The sequence below is a fragment of the Sarcophilus harrisii genome, chromosome 1, assembly GCF_902635505.1.
Source record: "Sarcophilus harrisii chromosome 1, mSarHar1.11, whole genome shotgun sequence".
Classification (NCBI taxonomy): domain Eukaryota; kingdom Metazoa; phylum Chordata; class Mammalia; order Dasyuromorphia; family Dasyuridae; genus Sarcophilus; species Sarcophilus harrisii.
The window spans coordinates 333,193,905-333,213,027 of NC_045426.1; the positions used below are offsets into that span (position 1 = coordinate 333,193,905).

Below are 19,123 nucleotides of genomic sequence, written 5' to 3' on the forward strand. Positions count from 1 at the left end.
TCACATTTGAACATAGGCTTTTCTGAATACAAGCCTGGTGCTCTTTCCAGTATCTGTCCTTGCCATTTCCTCTGACACTTAGTAGCTGCCTCAGATAATGTTACAGCTATAGGGACCTTTGTAACCTAAAGAACCAGATGTTAGATGGAGCTGGAAGCTCAATTGCCCATTTTATAGAGGACAAAACCAAGGGCCAAAGAAAGCAAAGTCACTTGATCAGGCTCCTGAATAAATTCATGAGCTATTCAAGATCAGAATTCAAGACTCCTGGTTACTGAGTTCAGGATTTTTTCTATTATTTTACACTGGGGACAATATTCGGAGTTCAAATCTGTCCTCAAACACTTAACCCTGTTTGTCTCTGTTTTCTCAGTTTTTTTAAATGAGGTTAATAATAGTAGTTACCTCAAAGAGTTGTGAGGCTCAAATGAGATAATATTTGCAAAAACATGTAGCACAGCGGTTGGCACAGAGATGATAGATAAATGCTTATTCCCTTCTTCTAATTTCAGCAGGTATCAAGGCTCATTAATTAGAAGGGACTAATAGGATATTTAAAATTTCTTCCTGTTTTTCAACCAGAAGTCCTCAAATTCTACTAAAGTTTCTCCATCTCTCTTCTTCCTATTTAATTCAGAATATGATTGAGGGACACCTTCCCACTGACTCTGGCATATAAAGTCTATTTGCTTGTATAGACACCCACATCTGGAATCCCAGAAACATCTCACATTTTTAGAGTTTACTGGAATCTGAGGATTGTCCCTTTTTCAATTTACATTTCTTTCCTATTAGGCTTTTCCAAACTGAAAGTGATCTGTGCCATCACATGCCTCACTGTAGGGATGTCTGTATAAAGACAACATACACAGATGCAAAGGAAATGCTATAGAACAGTCTGGGGTCAGCTACCTACCCTTGCCCTATTAGTGTAGTGTTTATAGTTAGGGTTTCACTGATTCTAATGATAGTTCAACCAGTTCCTTGGTTTCGAATAAAGAGAACTTCTGGAAGGGTATTAGGATGCTTGAGGGAAATAGCATATTGGCACCAGATCCAAGGCTCAATATAACTTCTGTACCCATAATATCACTGGGGCCTTACCCACTTCTTGCCTCTTGTATGAATTGCATGACTTTTTGTGAGTCCTGTCCATGGGATCTGAAAACTGCTGCTTAGTCTTGCCTAGTTGTGTCCTGGAAAAGTAATTGTCCCCTGGAGAGCTTCTACTGTCTATAGACAGTTTTGTCTGTCCATAGATCATGAGAATGAGCTAGAAAACAGAACTTGAATCATGTAGGAATTGTCTTTGATGATAAGGAAGTTACTGCATACTTTACATACTTGAAAGTTCTTCCTTTCCCCACAATTAGAGAACAGTCTCTCAGAAAGGACATTTCTTTCTTTCTGTTTTTTTAATACAATTTTATTTTTCCAAATACATATGAATACATTTTCAACATTCCTTTTGGTAAGACTTTGTGTTCTAAATTTTTCTCCCTCTCTCTATCGCCTTCCTCTCCAAGACAACTAGCACTCTGATATAAGTTTGATATAAGTTAAATATGTGCAATTCACAAAGGACACTATAAGAAAACTACCTTAGAAGAGAAGTTTGCAGCAATCCAAGCTCTGAGGGCTCCAAGTCTAGACTCTCCCTGAAAATATATTCTGTTAAGAATATCAGACTGTATTTTCCAGTTGGAGAGTGGTTAGACAGGTACAAGGAAATGTGTGACTTCCATTGTCCTCTCACTCCTAGGTCACAGGCTCCTTTTCAAGCCTCTTTCAGTCCCATTCTCAGAAGTGTGATTACCTCTCTCCAACAGGAACATTGATACTCTCATTGTGGATATCTATCCTGTGCTAGACACTCCAGCCAAACACATTCTGTGGCAGTTCATCTACCAACTGCTGACCTATGAGGAGCAGGAACACTGCCAGCAGAAGATTGCTCGGTTTCTGGGCTACAAATCTATGACGGGTGAGCAGCGACATTCTGAATCCATAACTGCCTCTAATCCTTTTTCCTTGGAGGGGATATTTCTGTACAAGAAAGTATGAAAGCTGAGGCTCTGAAAAGGTTAGGCTATCCTTGAGATGTGAAGGATTCTGAGTATGGAAGGTTCATACCTAGAACTTTCAAAAGGAAGACTCTGAATAGACTTTCCAATAAGTATCTCATGGGTACATGGTCTCCTTCTGAGGCCCCAGAAGAGTACCAGCCATTGGTCCAGGGGGTCAGGGGTAAAACCAAAGTAGGGTTGAACTGAGGATAATCTCAACTGCGGTTGGGTAGACAGGGTTTGGGAAGAAAATGTGCTAAGCTTCATTGTTTCCATCCTGTTGAAGGACTATAAATGTCTCTAGCACCTTCTAAATTGGACACCCTTGAGCAAAGTCTCAGTCACCCCATCTCATTAGGCCTTCAGGAGAAATTATCTTTCCTGTACACTTTGGGAGCAAGAGTAAAGACTTATTAGGTAATAGGGTCTTGATCTTTTACATTTCCCTACTGGATAAAATGACAAGAAAATTAATGATGTGCAGGATAGAGCCACAGCTGTTGGTTCTGACAGCTTGCCCTAAAGTAAATATGAATGAAACCAGAAGCAACACATGTACCATGGTGTTTCTGAAGAAAACCGATTGTACAGCACACATTTAAGGTTTTTTCTCCCTGTTAAGAAGTGTGACTGACTTTTGCTTAATCCACTAAACTTTAAATTAACCTTTCATAGCCCACTTTAAATTTTACATAGTTTTACTTTTTTCCCCAAAGAAAATAAAAATCATCTAAAACCTGATTCTTATCAGAGAGAACTGAGAAAAGGAAAGAGAGTGCCTGCCATGGGACAGGCCATTGGCCAGAGGCATGTGGATGAAGTGGAGGTCATTTCTCAGTACTGGGGTACTTACTGTAGGCATGGAAGGCAAAGTAGGATGAAAAGAAGAGGGATGCCTTTTACTGCAAAATTTAGGGATTTCTGACTCTGTAGCCTGTCCCAGCCATAGGTAATATAGCTCCCTTCCTCAGAGCCCCAGGAAACAATTTCACTCAACAGGGAAGGGCTGGCAGTGTTCCATCTCATGGTATATGCTAAGTTCAAACATCAGGTTGGGTCATTTTTTTGTTTTTGTTTTTTTTTTGTTTGTTTGTTTGTTTGTTTTTGTTGTTGTTTTTTTCATTTTATTTATTTTTATTTTTTTAGTATAGCTTTTTATTTACAAGTTATATGCATGGGTAATTTTACAGCATTGAAAATTGCCAAACCTTTTGTTCCAATTTTTCCCCTCCTTCCTCCCACCCCTTCCCCCAGATATGTTAAAGTATAAATTAAATACAATATAAGAATACATGTACAAACAGTTATTTTGCTGTACAAAAAGAATCAGACTTCTGATCTCCCAGAGTTCTTTCGCTGGGTGTAGCTGGTTCAATTCATTACTGCTCTCTTGGAACTGATTTGGTTCATCTCATTGCCAAAGATGGCCACGTCCATCAGAATTGATCGTCATATAGTATTGTTGTTGAAGTATATAATGATCTCTTGGTCCTGCTCATTTCACTCAGCATCAGTTCATGTAAGTCTCTCCAGGCCTTTCTGAAATCCTCCTGTTGGTCATTTCTTACAGAACAATAATATTCCATAATTTTCATATACCACAATTTATTCAGCCATTGTCCAACTGATGGGCATCCACTCAGTTTCCAGTTTCTGGCCACTACAAACAGGGCTGCCACAAACATTTGTGCACATACAGGCCAGGTTAAGTCATTCTTGAGGAAGCTCCCACAGGAAAGGGGTAAAGTGAGGTTCAGGAGACTTACGAGTCCCTCCTATTGTTGTTCAGTTCAAGAATCCATGGACCAAAGCAGGCTAATGTTATCAGGGTTTTCCTGCCAAGAAAATGGAGTGGTTTGTCACTTCCTTCTCCAATGGATTAAGGCAAACAAAACTGACATTAACTTGTCCAAGGTCACACAGCTAGAAATTGTCTGAGAACAGATTTGAACTGGGAATTTTATGACTCCAGGCCCAATGCTCTATCCACCAAACAACCTAGCCATCTCCTTACTCACCAATAACATTCATTTGGAGAGAATTTCTTATCAGCATTTGCTGCTAAGTCAGCAGCCACAACAACAATAACAACAAAAAGATAACCCACCTTCTAAGGCATCCCAGCTTGCTTCCTGTGCAAGGCATGTCCCTCTGGACTTATAGGGGTTGGGGCAAGGGTCCTCTGATTTGGGTCTCCTGCTGATCCTACCATGTAAGTACAAAGTTCATACAGCCCAAAATTAAAGAATTGTTTTCCCCAATACATATCGAAAGTTATTTTTCTTCCTTATAGGGAATTTGAAGTTTCCCTTAGTTTTTGAGGCTTAGGTCACATAGGATCATGGAATCAGAAACCAGTCTTAAAATTAAACTTTATAGTAATCTTTGGGCCTGGGTCTGTGAAAAAAAATCTTAATTGTTGAACCTTTTAGGAGGGTAATTTATCTATAATCTCATTAATATCATAATTATTAATGAGGCAAGCAGTGACCAGACAAATCAAGCTTAAGAAATCAAGGTCAGTGTCATAAAGGGAATTTTTAACAAAAAACAAATTTTAACAAAATACAGACTTACATATTTCTATTTTTGAAATAGAAATATGTAAGTCTGTATTTTGTTTCCTGTCTAAAATCATACAAAATATGTGTTTATAAAAAGGCAGGGAGCAAAAAATTCATACTCTAGATTCTTTACTATTCTCTTTTAGTAACTTTTAGTGTCATTCCAATCTCAAAAGCCATTGTTATCACTTACTCTACTCTGCCCCTCATGTTGGCCAGGATGTTGATCTTCCCATACCAGTGGGCTTTCAGATTGGGGTTATTATATTTATAAAGCAGTTTTTTTAAGCAAGAAGAATCATCATTTTGCCTCCTTTGTGCTTTGAATTTATACCAGACTTAAGGATTTTCAGTTTAGTTTGTTTTTTCTTATTAGGTACATGGCTCTTTCTCGTCGCTCAGCAAACATGAGAAAAATAAAGTAATCTCTTACTCAAAAATGAAAGTATATATGTATGTGACTATGCACATATATATATATAATAACTCTCCACTCAGCCCTTTCTGTGTTTTGGAGGATGGGCTTAGCGCATATTAAATGCTTTATAAATGTCTGCACAAACAAAATATATACAGGATAAATTAGAGATAATCAAAAGAAGATACTAACTCTTTTTAGTAAGAGGCTTTCTTATAGATCACTGTTTTATGACTCTTTGATATGTAAAAATGCATAATAACTCTCTTGATACCTTAGCCTAGACCTTACTAGATTGTAAAGTCCTTGATAGTCTGAGACCATCTCTTATATAAACTTTTTATGTACCCCAGCACCTAGTATATTTTTCTTTACATGCTTAACAAATATCTCTTGTATTATAATACTGATCACCCACTCCATTAGGCCAGAAGGCCATCCAAATGAAAATGTTCTGTTCAGAGGTGCCTTTGATCAGGTGTATCCTGAAGGAAATGGAATAAAAATAGGGTATGGGACTACCCATCTAAGGATCCCAGTTGGTTTTACAGAACATAGAACTCAACTATACTAAAACCCTTAGGGGTATCTCTGAGACTCTGAGTGAATCAATCAACAGGCATTTACTAAGCAATTACTATGTGTCAGGCACTACTCCTAAACTGAAAGTCTTTGGGTTAAAAAAAAATGAAAGACTATCAAGGCAGCATCTTGAACTGAGGTGGAAGTGGGTCAGAATCCTGAAAGGTCAGATAGCTCTGGGCTTTGGGCCTTAGGGAGCTATGGCAGCTTCCCAAGGTACCAACTCTTCTTGTATTTAATCCTTGGAACTGGATTGAGACAGCCCTGGAGCCCTGATGTTGAGTCCTTTAAGTTCCATCTGACTTTTTGGTTTCATGACCCATTTTGGTTTTTTTGTCATATACACTGCATGATTTGCCATTTTCTACTCCAGTTCATTTTACAGATGAGGAATTGAGGCAAATGGAGTTAAGTGACTTAGAGTCACACAGCTAGTAAATGACTGAGGCCAGATTTAAACTCAGAAAAATGGGTCTTCCTGATTCCAAGTCCAGTGCAGTATCTACTGGGTCACCTAGCTGCCCTATCTAAACTTGTACCCAAACTCTAATCATTTTTCTTCTTTCCTTGCCTCTTGATACTACATATATCTGTATATGTGTATATATATGTATACATATAAACATATGTATGTATGTACACGTGCATGTGCACACATAAATATATATGTATGTTTTGTTTTCTTTTCTTTAAGCAGCAGGGAATTACCACTAGCCTGATCCCATTCACAACAAAAAGCCAGCAATGATTTGCCCATCGTCCACATACACTCTGGCAGTTGTGCAATCTGCCCAACACCAGAGGGTGCTCAAGGTAGTGGCAACATTTCCCTTTGCTCCATCTTTCAGCCCCTATGTTTTTGTGAGTCTGTTAGTGCCTTATTAGAGTTTATACTTTATTAGAGCTACAATTCTCAAAGTGTGATCTGGGACCCCTTGTGTGCCCAATATCCTTTCATGGCATTCACAAGATCAAGACTGTTTTCATAATACTAAGATATTTTAATTTCTAATGTGAAAAATATTGATATATATATATCTTCAAACATATATATCTATATCTATCTTCAACTAAGGCTCTTTGGAGGGGAGAAGGAGTGAGTCTTAAATAATTTGTAAGAGTGTGTAGGGATTAATATATTGAATTGTAGAATTTTCATTCTGAGTCACTGGAAATGAACAGATTCTTCATATTTCTTGCCATATTTATTTAAATATTTTCTTTCTGTAAATATTAGTATGCCTTTTAAACTATTACTACATAAATCTTAGAATGGTGTTTGTTTACATTAATAAAACTGATATATGACTTGAAAATGCAAAAAAAAAAAAACTGAGTAGGGGTCCTGAAACCAGAAAAACTTGAGGGCAGCTAGTGTAGAAATATATAATTAATATGAATTTAACCAATCAGAATCTTAGCTTTCAAACCTTATCCCTATGACAGGAAAACCCTGCTCTCTATCCTGATCAGTTGTATCTCAGTGAATCCAAATCATGTGACCACCACCACAAATGGTGAAAAAAAGCCTTGAAAAGCCTAAATGTTAGGTATAGTGGCCTAATGGAAAGAATATCTGACTGGCTGTCAAGGGACCTGGCTTCTAGTCCTGGCTTTGTCATTCATTTGCTATCTCTTGAGCAAATCTTTTCCCTTTTCTAAACCTCAGTTTTAGAACATTGTAAAATGAGGAGATGGGAATCTATGATCTCCAAGGTCTAATGTTCTAATTCGATGATCACCCAGAATAGTGTTTTATTAAATATGTATCTATACATAGAAGATAAGGGGCAGGAAGGGTGAATGAATGGGATCATAGGATAACAATTGTGGGCACCCTCTTTTGAGAAAAAAATGGCAGCCTTTTGTTTACCTTTCTATCCAAGGGATAGAAATGGAGAGGGTGTGTGTGCATGTGTGTATATGTAATGGGTGTGTAAAATGTATGTGTACTGTGTGTGTATAAGGTATGCATATGTAAGGGTGTGTATGTGTGTAAAGTATGTGTATATAAGGGGAGTGTGTGTGTAAGAGGTGTATATGTGTAAGGTGTGTTGAAAGGGTGTGTGTGTAAGATGTATGTCTATGTAAGGGGTCTATGTGTAAGGGTCTGTGTGTGAGGGGTGGGTGAGTGTAAGGTGTGTGTGCAAGGGGTGTGTATAAGGGGTCTGTGTGTAAGGGGTGGATGGGTGTAAGGTGTGTATGCAAGGGGTGTGTGTGCAAGGGGTATGTGTAAGGGGTAGGTATATATGTAAGAGATATGTGCAATGTCTGTGTGTGTGTGTGTGTGTGTGTGTGTGTGTGTGTGTGTGTGTGAGGGATGGGTGGGTGTAAGCTGTGACAGACGGGCAGGTGATTGGAGCCACCCAGATCTAGCACATGCTCACCACAGACCAGCACGGCCCCAGTAGGCCAGTTGGAACATAATTACCAAATAACCTGAGAAGACCCCAAACCCCTGGGACAGGAGGACAAGCATGACTGGAAGCTTTCTTGCAGCTGCATCAGAGAGTGAGACGGAGGAGAGGCCTCAGAGCTCCTTGAGAATGGCCTCCATCTGCCGGAGCAGCATGAGGAATCAGGGTTCAGAGGGCGCCAGCAGTGGAGGTAAGCAGGTATAAGGGACCTTTTGGGGGGGACAAAGGAACACTGAGACATTTGGGGCTCCAGACTCTTTAGTCGCTGCCTCCACCTCTTTGTTTCTTCTTCCTGCTACTGTGACAAACATCTCAGTGCCAGGAGCAGCTCAGCAGGGGAGCTGATGAGGATAGGATGAGGAGCCCTAGAAGGCTAAGGCCGGAGAGAGGCAGTGTGACATTGAGAAACTTGGGCCCAAGGATCTGAGAAGAGGCAGCTGGGACTGCCCTCCATCTGGGTACTTAAGGAAGGGGGTGGGGGGAGAGACGCCCTTTGCCTTCCCCCTCATTTGTTCCTCCCATTGCCTGGCACTGGGGGACCGCCAGCTTGGAACAGATAAACAAGTTATTCATCACTGTTCTCTGGTCACTGAAGTACGATGGGAAAAGCTGGCACAGAATCTGAGACTCTCTAAATGAGCCTTCGCTCCCTCCTGCTCCCTCCCATAGCTCCCTCTAAAGGACCCAACTATTGGACATGATGCAAAGAAAACTAGACCACCATCAGGAGGCCCGGGCTTCGGCCCTGCTTCTGCCATTCATTTGCTGGGTGATCCTGGACAAGTCACTTCCCTTCAGCTTCATCCTCTGCAGATTGCCTTCATGAGCTTCAAGCTCTCACCTGGTTCTGAGGCTCTGCTTTTTGGACTCTGAGAGAAAGTGGCTTGTGCCATGAAGGAGAGGCCATTGGCATCCTACAAGGGGCAGCAGGGGAGAAAAGGGGGCAGCTAGGCTGGGCAGCACCTAGAGCCCTGGCCTGGAGACAGAAGGACTAAGTGCAGACCAGCTGTTTGACTTAGTTCAAGTCACTTACCCCCTGCTTCTGTTTCCCTCTCTGCAAAATGGAGGTAGTAATAGCACCTACCTCTCTAGGTTGTTTTGAGGCTCAAATGAGATAATATTTGTAAAGCACTTTTCAAACCTTTAGTACTTTATAAGTGATAACAATGATGATGATGATATAGCAGCAATATTAATCTTCTCTCTGATTTCTTCTTCATGACTACCAGCAGGATCAGGGAAAATCTGGGGAAATTTGGGGTATTTCCCAGAAATTTCTTTATCCCATGGAATTATTTTCCTAGATGTTGTCCCTTCAGTACTGAAATGGAACTTAAGAGACCCCCAATTGTCTTTAGTTATATTCCTGATCTTGCCTCCTTTTTCCTTCCTTAACTGAGTCCACAAGGTTCCCAAACTGTTTTAGACTAAATTGTTAGCAACATTGTCTGAGTGTTTGGTCCACCACAAATCCTATTGCCATCTCTCATACACAAAGGCCCCTTTTCAATAGGATCTCCTATTTCTATAGCTCTTTACACTTTACAAAACCCTTTCTTCATAGAAGCTCTCTAAGTTTGATGGGTGCTGGGAGTCTTGGCTCCATTTTATTGAAAAGGAAACTGAGGCTCAGCGCAACTAAATGGAAGAATCTAGGTTTTCTGACTCCACGTTCAGGGCTTTTTCTACTATATTATGTTGAATACTTAACTTTTTCCTATTTCTTCCAGTAGGTCTCAGTGAAACTGTGGAAATCCCTATCCCTGTGACCCCTGGAGAGCGCCAGGCTGGGGATGGCACATCCCTTCCAGAAACCCCAAACCCTAAAATGGTTTGAATTTTCTACTTCCTTATCTTCATTCTTGGTATCCCCTTCTCTTTCCTTCCTCTCTTTTACTGTCCTCATTACCATCATATCACTTTTCTTTCCCTCCTCTCTCACCTTCATTGATATCTGAGAGCTGGGAAGGTATAATAAAGATTAGTGTTCTTTATTATCCAGGAAGGGGTGGTAGGATGATCAAGAAATTTATAATTGGGAGCCTTTTCCAGGAACCAGAAGGGAAGGAGCTCCATCTCGTCAGATAGCTCCTATACATTCCTCATCCATCCACAAAGGCCTGGAATTATCTAAATTCTGTCCTTCATGCTGTCCTTCAGGCAAATCCAGTCTACAAGACCCACAGCCAAGACTATCAGTCCAAGTCTGAAAGGAATTGGCTAGTAAGCTCTGACAGGAGCACTCATGAAATGAAGTCTAAGGTGACAGCTTCTTGATGTGTCCCTCTCTCCCTTGTCAGCAGATGTCAGCTGTTTATGCAGAGCTAGAAACCCGGTTGAGCAGTAGCTTCAAAGGAAAAATGGGAAGTATATCTAAACCCAGAGCTTCTCCCCCAGTGGTTGAACCACCAAGTGTCCCAGGTACTTTCTGTCTATTCCTCCTAGTATGTGTGCAACTCCTCATTTCTTTTTGTATATGTGTATAGGATGGGGGCAGGGAGGGAAGGACATTATTCCTAGTCCTTGTTTTTTTTACAGTGTTGCTAGTCCAACTCTGTTAGGCCAGAATGTAGATTATACTTTCCCTTCTATTTCGTAATAGTCGTGCTGAAAATATTTATTATTAAAAGGTAATACTTTGTCTTTTAAAAAAAAATAGGTTGCATTTAACAAAGTTCCTTTAACTTATATTTGAATTATAGAATATTAATAATAGAAGGGACCTCCAAAGGTTATTTATTTTAATCTCTACCCAAAATATGATTCCCTTCAACAACTTTACTTGAAAAGTAGTCATCCACTCCAAAGAGATCAAAGAAAAAGGAAAAGAACCTATAAGTACAAATTCTTTATAACAATTCTTTTTGTAGTGACAAAAAATGGGACATTGAGGGGATGCCCATCAATTGGGGGATAGCTGAACAAGTTGTGGTATATAATTGTGATGGAATACTACTGTGCTATAAGAAATAATGAGGGGGATATTTTCAGAAAAACATGGAAAGATTATATGAACCAATGCAAAGTAAAGTGAAAACTAAAAGATCGCTGTTAAAAGTTAGAACCATATTGTTAAGATGATCAACTGTGAAAGACTTGGCTACTCTGGTCAGTAAAACTATCCAATACAATTTCAAAGGACTCATAATGAAAAATTCTGTCCACCTCCAGAGAAAGAATCCTGAGTGCAAATTGAAGTATAATTTTATCACTTTTTAAATTTTTTCTTGGGTTTTTCGTGTTATGGCTAATACAAAAATATGTTTTTGAATGACTTCACATGGATAATGGGTGATTGCTATCTCAGTGGGTAGTAGAGTGGCAGGAGAGAGAATGAATTTGAAACAGAAATATTTTTTAAAGATATTAATTTTTTAAAAATATGTTAAAAAAAAGAAAAGTGGTCACCTAGTCTCTGCTTGAGGACCTCCTGTGATAAAAAATGAATTACCATGCCCCATTTCAAGGCAGGATATTTTCATTCCTATCTTATAATTAGAAATTTTTTCTTATAGGTGCAATGTGAAATGCAATCTGTCTTCCTATAACTTCTTCCCTTTGATCCTAGTTCTAACCCTTGAGGATTAACCAGAACCAGTCTAGTCCCTTTTCTACATGAGGGCCCTTTAAATAATCAAAGACAAGGACTTTTCCAATTGATGGAACTTGATATTTACCCTCTTACTTCAAGAAAATACAGCAAAATACAGCAAGTTTAAAATACCAGGCCTGGAGTCAGAATATCAGAGTTCAAATCGGGCCTCAGACACTAGCTCTATGAACCTGGAAAAGTCATTTAACCCTGTCTGCCTCAATTCCTCACTTGTAAAATGAACTGGTGACGGAAATAGCAAACCACTGCAATATTTTTGCCAAGAAAGCCCCAAAATTGGATAAAACAAAACCAAAAATAAGTCATGAAGAGTCAGATGCAACTGAAAAATAACTAAATAGCAACAATGCATATTAAGTGCAAGGGGAATTGAAAGGATGCAAGTCATGCTCTCAAGGGGCTTCAAATCTGAACTAAGAGAAAAAAATAAGTCATTATTATTCATGAGACATTAGTATACATCTTAATGTTTGCAAAGTTCTTTCCATGCTATTAACAACCCTATGAGATGGGTTGTATATAAGTACTTGGTGATACAAAGCAGAATACTATGAGAAATTTAAAGAGGGAGAGATCCTTTACTTTGGGAGAAGGGAAACAAGGGTAACAAAGAGGAAAAATATTAGAGAAGACTTCATGGGAATTCTAAAGTTCAAGAACTCAAAGAAAGAAAAGTAAGGTTCAAATCCTAACTGAAATTTATTAACTCTGTGGCCATCTGTAAAATTAACCATTTATTCTCAATTATATGTCAGTAATAGAGGGTTGTAGTGAAAAAAGTACTTTTTAAATTTTAAGTGCCAAATGTAAATGAGTTAGGCTTATTTTTTTCTTAAATTCATTAGCAAAGTTTTATTTTTAACACCATTGTTAACTAGTAGAATTGAGGAAAGAAGGCTTTTTATTATTTGACTAAGCCAGCAGGTGTGAAGAAAGTTCAGTTAAAGCTTGAACCAGGAAGGCACTAGGAGGCATTAAAGACTGAGACTTCCACCCCAATAAGTCTAGGTTATAGACACTTTGAAGTGGAAAAGCACCCCAAAATGGAACCATGAGAAACAATCTTGAATCTTTGTAGTTAGAAGTTTATTACTAGTTCTTCACTCCCTAATGCAGATGGTATTTTTAACAACCCAGATGTACTGTCCTGAGAATCTTGAGACCTTGACAACCTGATAAGCTAAAAGAAATGCTGCTTGCTGATGCCTGAGAATGACCCCCTTAGAGTGATAACTTTTTGCCTCCATTTAGAATAGAAATTCCTTTATTATGGCAAATGTATCAAGAAACATTTTGATGTCTCTCTCTTCCTTCTATAAATATATGGCCCTGAGGCCACTCATTACTGACCCCTCCAGTCTTGGTGTTGGGGTTCAGTTACTAGCTAGCAATAAACGCTCTTAAAACTTCATTATTTTGGCTGCCCTGTTTTTCTCTCACCTGGGCACTTCAACTTTAAGGAGGAGGGCAATGTTCATCATTACTTGTGCATCATTAGAAGGTATGGATTGTTTCACAGTTAATTTGTATCCCCAGTGTTTAACACAATTCTAGACACATAGGTGCTTAGTAAATGTGTATTGATTGAACATCATTTTAGAGCTGGAAGAGATTTTAGAAATCATTTGACTCAATTTCCTCATTTTATAACTAAGAAAACTGAGGCTCAGAAAGGGTAAGGAACTTGGTTGGTTATTAGTCTTCATTCTCAAGAAGTACTAAAGATCCCATAACCAAGAAGTGGCAGAACCAGTTTTCAGACCCAATTCTTCTGGCTCCAAATGCTTTTTATACCATTTCATACCAGATTTAAGAGCCAATTATGAATGTCGTATAAATCGTTTTTTACTGCATTCTGTGAAGGAGATGGGGGCAGGAATGGATTGGGATTAGTTGACCCTTCTTGCTCTGAGATTCTGTAAGCCACTAAGGGGTAGAGGGAGGAGGCCCACAGCGGTCAAGGAGAATACCCACAGCCTCATGGCAGCTTAAAGAGGGGGCCTAAGAACAAATCTTCTCCTAACTTCGAGTTCTTCACTTCCCTGCTCAGTAATTTCTGCTCTGTTTTTTAGCCCAGTGTTAGTTCTTCTCTGTGCTGGGAAAAGTCAGATCTTGGACTAAAGGGATATGGCAGCTGGACATGGTCTCCTCCAAACTCCTGTGGCTTTGGGTGTTTTTTTCTTATTGCATTTGTATTTCTTATTGCATCTATTTTGTATTGTAGATATTTTTAAATACCTTATTTTTATAAATGAGAGACAGCCTGGCAGATTGTATAGATAGCTTGATTTGGAGCCAAGAAACAGGAGTTCCAATCCTATTTTGGGTGCTTATTGATGTACCCTACGGTAAAGGTAATTGAACCTCATTGAACTTCACCTGTAAAAATGAAGCTAATAGTAGCAGCACTTGCCTTGGAGGGCTAATGCTAGGTGACATAATAGATAGGGAGCTGGGCCTGGGATCTGGAAAATTGAGCAAATCACCCTGTTTCACAAGTCACAGTTTCACTGTTTGCCTCAGTTTCCTCATATGTAAAGTGAGATGGAGAAAGAAATAGCAAACCATATGTGTGTATGTGTGTGTGTGTGTGTGTTCTTTGAAAATCTTAAAGCACTCCTTGACTGTCCACTATTATTATAATTGTCTTTTTTCCTCCACTATCATCTCCATGAGAGTAGGAACTTTCTCAACTTAGAATAGTGCCTTGAATACAGTAAACATTTGTGACCATTTTTGAAATTCATGATTATATTATACTTCACAATTCACAAAATTATAACTTCCACTTCTGTAGAATTTTACATACATTCTCATGCAATTCTTATTGTGATAAATGTGACTGGGGCTCAGAGATGCAATAACTACTCATTTAATAAAAGGGAAAACCTAGGCTTAATGATTACCATTCCACTCCTCTTTCTTCTGAGAGATGAATGAATAAATGAAGGTGGGAATGACCAAATCCTTTGTGTTGCTTCATTTGTAGGGGCTCGGAAGTCTGGGCCAACCATCTCATGGCCGAATGACCCTCTCCCACCCCAGCCCTGCTATTACCATCCATGCCCTGGGAGCCTCCCCTCCCCAAGCAGCACAGAATCCCATCCCTACGTCAGCTTGGACAGCAGCCCAGCTCCTTCGCCCCAGCTCACAGCCATGGCTAGCAGTCCCAGCCCCCCAACCTGCAGGAAAAAACTCTTCACTTTCTCAAGACCACCACGGAATCGGGACACAGACCGCTTTCTGGATGCTCTCAGCGCACAGCTGGGTGCCAGGGTGACCATGGTGGATGACTTTCTCACCCCTGAGAATGACTATGAAGAGGTGAGGACTGAATGGCCCTGTGCCTCAGGTGGGATCCCCACAGATGTCCAGCCCTGGAGCAGGCCTCCCCGGATTGTAGAGTGTGAGGAGAGTGTGTCTAATTGGGCTGATTGAGATGCATTGATAGATACGTGAAGTGAATAAGCATATCATTTCCAAGTCTTCTCTTCCCAAGTTCCTTTAATCGATCCTTATGTGATAAGATTTGAGTCCTCTTCCTTTCTTAATCCCCATTCCTTGGAGGAATCCCAATTTAGAATTAATGTTCTTCCTAAAATAATTATCCACAGCCAGTACCCTATTGTGTCCTGACCAGGGCACAATCAGTGAAACTTCTCCCCACCCCTTAACGGGGGCCCTAGCTGGGCAGCCCTGGGCAAGGCCACCTTCCAGGAGGAGAAGCTGCAGAAAAAATGCCGATCTGCGTTAGAGGAGCCTACCTCGCCCAGCAGCTTCCTTCTTGGAAGAAATCACAGGTTCAGCCTCCAAAGGAAAGGGAGCACAGCATCCTTAGTAAGGGCAGGGCAGAGGCAGGGTCCAGAGTTTTATTCTTCCCAGCCTAGTCATACCATCTCTGTAGCATCATGTCCAACTATGGGCACTACCTTTTAGGAAAAAAAATGACAAGTCAGAGCTCATCCAGGGAGAAAAGCTTTCAAAACTATCAGTACCCGGTCCTGGAAGACTGTAGCCTGGAGAACCCATAAACATTCATTAGAGAAGAGGACTTTGATGGAACACGGTAAACTGTCATCAAGAATTTAAAGAGTTGTCATGTGGAAGAAAGTTTAGATTGGTCCTTCAGGGCCCTGGGAACAGAAGTAGGTGTTTGGGTAGAAGTTGCAGAAGTAGTTTGTCGCAATAAAGAAAATCTTCCTGATAATTAGAAGTAGAATGAGCTGCCTTAGAAGGTAGTGACTTCTCCTTTGAGCTGAGGCTGAGATTGTTATAAAAGGGATTCTCCTGTGAGTGTGGATTGTATTGAAAACTTTGAGTCCTGTTAAATTCTAACATTTTTTGGTGCTATAAATGGAGACTGGTTGTGTGAGCCGACATAACACTGTAATCCTGAATGCTATCCTCAAATCTTTCTTACCTTACCAAGGACCTGAGTAGAGTCAGCTAGTAATCTGCAGTCTCTTAATATGCTAGGAAGGAGCACAGTACAAAGAGGGAGAAGGAGCAGAATAAAGCAGTTCTTGATGGAGCAGCAACCTTCCAGGCAGGAATGGAGAACGTGGTCTAGAGCAAGAACAAAATAGATCCAAACTGGGCCTTCATGGCACCTGTATTTCTATATCCTGGGAATGTCCAGTGAAGCCCATTGGAGGCGTTCATCCAAAAAGAAGAGGAAGCAAGAAGGAAGGAGGAAAGCGGGAGTCCTGGCTAAGAAGCAATTTCTCTGAGAATGGAAGCCAATATGCCACATTATTCAGGAGTATCTGAGATCTAAAAACACTTCCTTGGGGGTCAGAAGAATGGGGTTCAATTACTGCCTCTCATGCTTACTACCTGTGTGATCTTGAACAAATCACTTAATCTCTTTGGACCATAGTTCTTCATCCAGAAAAGGAGAAGATTGGACTTGATGGCCTCTGTGAACACAGCCTAGAGTCAGAAGACCTGAGTTCAAATCTGACCTCGGACACCAACTGTATGACTTTGAGCAAGTCACTTAACCTCCAATTGCCCCAATTTCCTCACCTGTGAAATGGAGATAATAATAGCACTTACCTCTCTGGAATGTTTTGAAGATCAAATAAGATAGCAATTATTCAGTATTTAACACAGTGCCCAGTCCATAGGAAGGACTATAGGAATGTTAGTTGTTGTTTAGTATCTCCATTCCTATGATGAAGGCTAGCTCTGTTTCTTTAACATGGCAACTTTCCTTTTCACCCTCTCATTTGTAAGTCAGTGCTCTGAATGCACCCATACCTTAGCCTTTCTTTCTCTTTCTTTATCGTGAACAGATGAGTTTCCTTGACGACCAGGGCAGCTATGTGACCAATGATCTGAGCAGTGTCAGCGAGTATGTCAGTAGCAGTGAGGAGGGCAGCTCACTGACCTATTCTTCCATCTCTGACCACATCCCCCCACCTCCTCTCAGTCCACCTCCTCCGCCTCCACTCCAATTTCATGATCCCAAACCAGGTCCCCGCAATCTTGACGGCCCTCTTAACACCGCCACACTGGCCAAGCCTCTTGGGGCCCATTCCCACCAAGTCCCTCCCCCTCCTCCACCACCTCTTCCCCCACCAGTCCCCTGTGCTCCTCCACTGCTCCATCGAGGCCTTGGACATCGCCGCAGTGAATCAAACCACATGAGTGTCAAACGTCTTCGGTGGGAGCAGGTGGAGAACTCAGAAGGCACTATTTGGGGGCAGGTAAGCAGGCAGACCTGGACATTTAAAACTATCTTTTTCAAGGATCAAGTGGATTTTGAAGAGGATGGAAGTTGGCTAATCTCCTATTGTGTTTGTGAAGGGGACTGGCCTTATCCCCAGTTTGGGAAGTTAAAAAAGGCAGGGGACACGCAAAAGTCACAATGTTAAATACCTCCAGAGCTTCACATGGAGGAGGTTCTCCTTTTCAGTTGCTAGCCTTAGGAATCTGAACTGCTTAGACTAATTATCTAGTTCTTTCCTACTGCCCACAAATATTAATCTAATGATTCTCTCCCTAAGTATCTTCAGTATTTCAGAAACCTATAAACAAGGTATCTTCCTGGCTTGATACTGATTTATAGGTTCTAAAGAAGAATCCCCAACTTACACATTTTGACAGTGAACTTAAGAATCCTTATTGGTGTAGACTAGGAATCCCCATAATTATATGGCATCTGCAAAACCAAAAAGTATTTCTTTTGATGAGCTGCTTCACCCAGGCTGAAGCCAATGGCTATAACCAGAGCATTAGTGTCATAAGCAAGCCTCACTGGTCCTTAAAGACTAGGTCAAAGATAAGAGATTTTTTAAATTAAATTTTATTTTTTTATTATAGCTTTTTATATACAAAACTTATGCATGGGTAATTTTTCAGCATTGACGCTTCTCTTCTCTAATTGACGCCAACCTTCTGTTCCATCTTTTCCCCTCCTTCCCTCTACCCCCTTCCCTAGATCGCAGGTAGTCCCATACATGTTAAATATGTTAAAGTATATGTTAAATACAATATATGTATACATATTTATACAATTATCTTGTTGCACAGGAAAGATCGGATTTAGAAAGAAGGTAAAAATAACACGAGAAGAAAAAAACAAAAATGCAAGCAAACAGTAACAGAAAGAGTGGAAATGTTATGTTGTGGTCCATATTCATTTCCCAGTGTTCTTTAAGAGATTTTTTTTTCATTAAAATGTCAAAATTCATTCTAAGAAGCCCCCATTAATCCACAGACTATCATGGACAATGGAAATCAGACTCATAGTATATCAGAACTAGAAGGTACCTTAATAGTTATCTAGTCCAGACCTTTGATTTTACAGGTGAAAAAATGAATACCCAGGAGAATGGAATAACTTGCTCAATGTAAATTGGTAGTAGGACCTGGACTCTGTCCTAGATCTTTTGACTCCTGGTCCCATGTTCTTGGTTCAGGCATTACATTGTATGTATATATATATATATATATATATATATATATATATATATATATATATATATATACATATATACACATATATACACATACAATGTATGTGTAATCATATATATGTGTGTGTGTGTGTGTGTATGCGTGCATACACACATATGTATCAAAGCCAAAATGTTTTTAAAAAAGGTAAAAAGGATTTTATTTTCTCTGTACATATTCATATATATATATATATATATACATAGAAGGATTCAAAAACATAAAATTCTGTCCTGTTTACTAGACTTGAAAAAAATCCTGAAGAAGGCAAGGCATCAAAATTATTAAATTAATAAATTTGTTATAATTTGTGAAGCATTGGGAACACAAAAAAAGGAAAGATAGTCCCTGACCTGAAGGAGTCCATAATCTAAGAAGGAGACAACATATAAACAACTATGGACAAACAAGACATAGGATATGGGGGGGAGTCTTGTTAATTAAGAACTTTTAGCATTGTTGTATTCATTTTCAGTTAGTTTTCTAGTGGAGTGTCTGTT

At 39.8% G+C, this 19,123-nt stretch overlaps 1 protein-coding gene across 5 annotated transcripts in view; it reads left to right on the plus strand.

The window, feature by feature from the left end:
• The window catches only part of GRID2IP (Grid2 interacting protein), a 115,336-nt gene that overhangs the window by 50,715 nt on the left and 45,498 nt on the right, over positions 1 to 19,123 (plus strand). For 2 of the 5 annotated variants that reach the window (XM_031945573.1, XM_031945569.1), the window contains exons 7-12: positions 1,830 to 1,984; positions 8,130 to 8,237; positions 9,778 to 9,878; positions 10,348 to 10,468; positions 14,650 to 14,984; positions 16,958 to 17,371. In XM_031945573.1, the coding sequence (XP_031801433.1) occupies positions 1,830 to 1,984; positions 8,130 to 8,237; positions 9,778 to 9,878; positions 10,348 to 10,468; positions 14,650 to 14,984; positions 16,958 to 17,371 (1,234 nt within the window). The remainder of the gene's footprint in view (positions 1 to 1,829; positions 1,985 to 8,129; positions 8,238 to 9,777; positions 9,879 to 10,347; positions 10,469 to 14,649; positions 14,985 to 16,957; positions 17,372 to 19,123) is intronic. The other 3 variants (XM_031945571.1, XM_031945570.1, XM_031945572.1) reach the window with 3 other exon arrangements.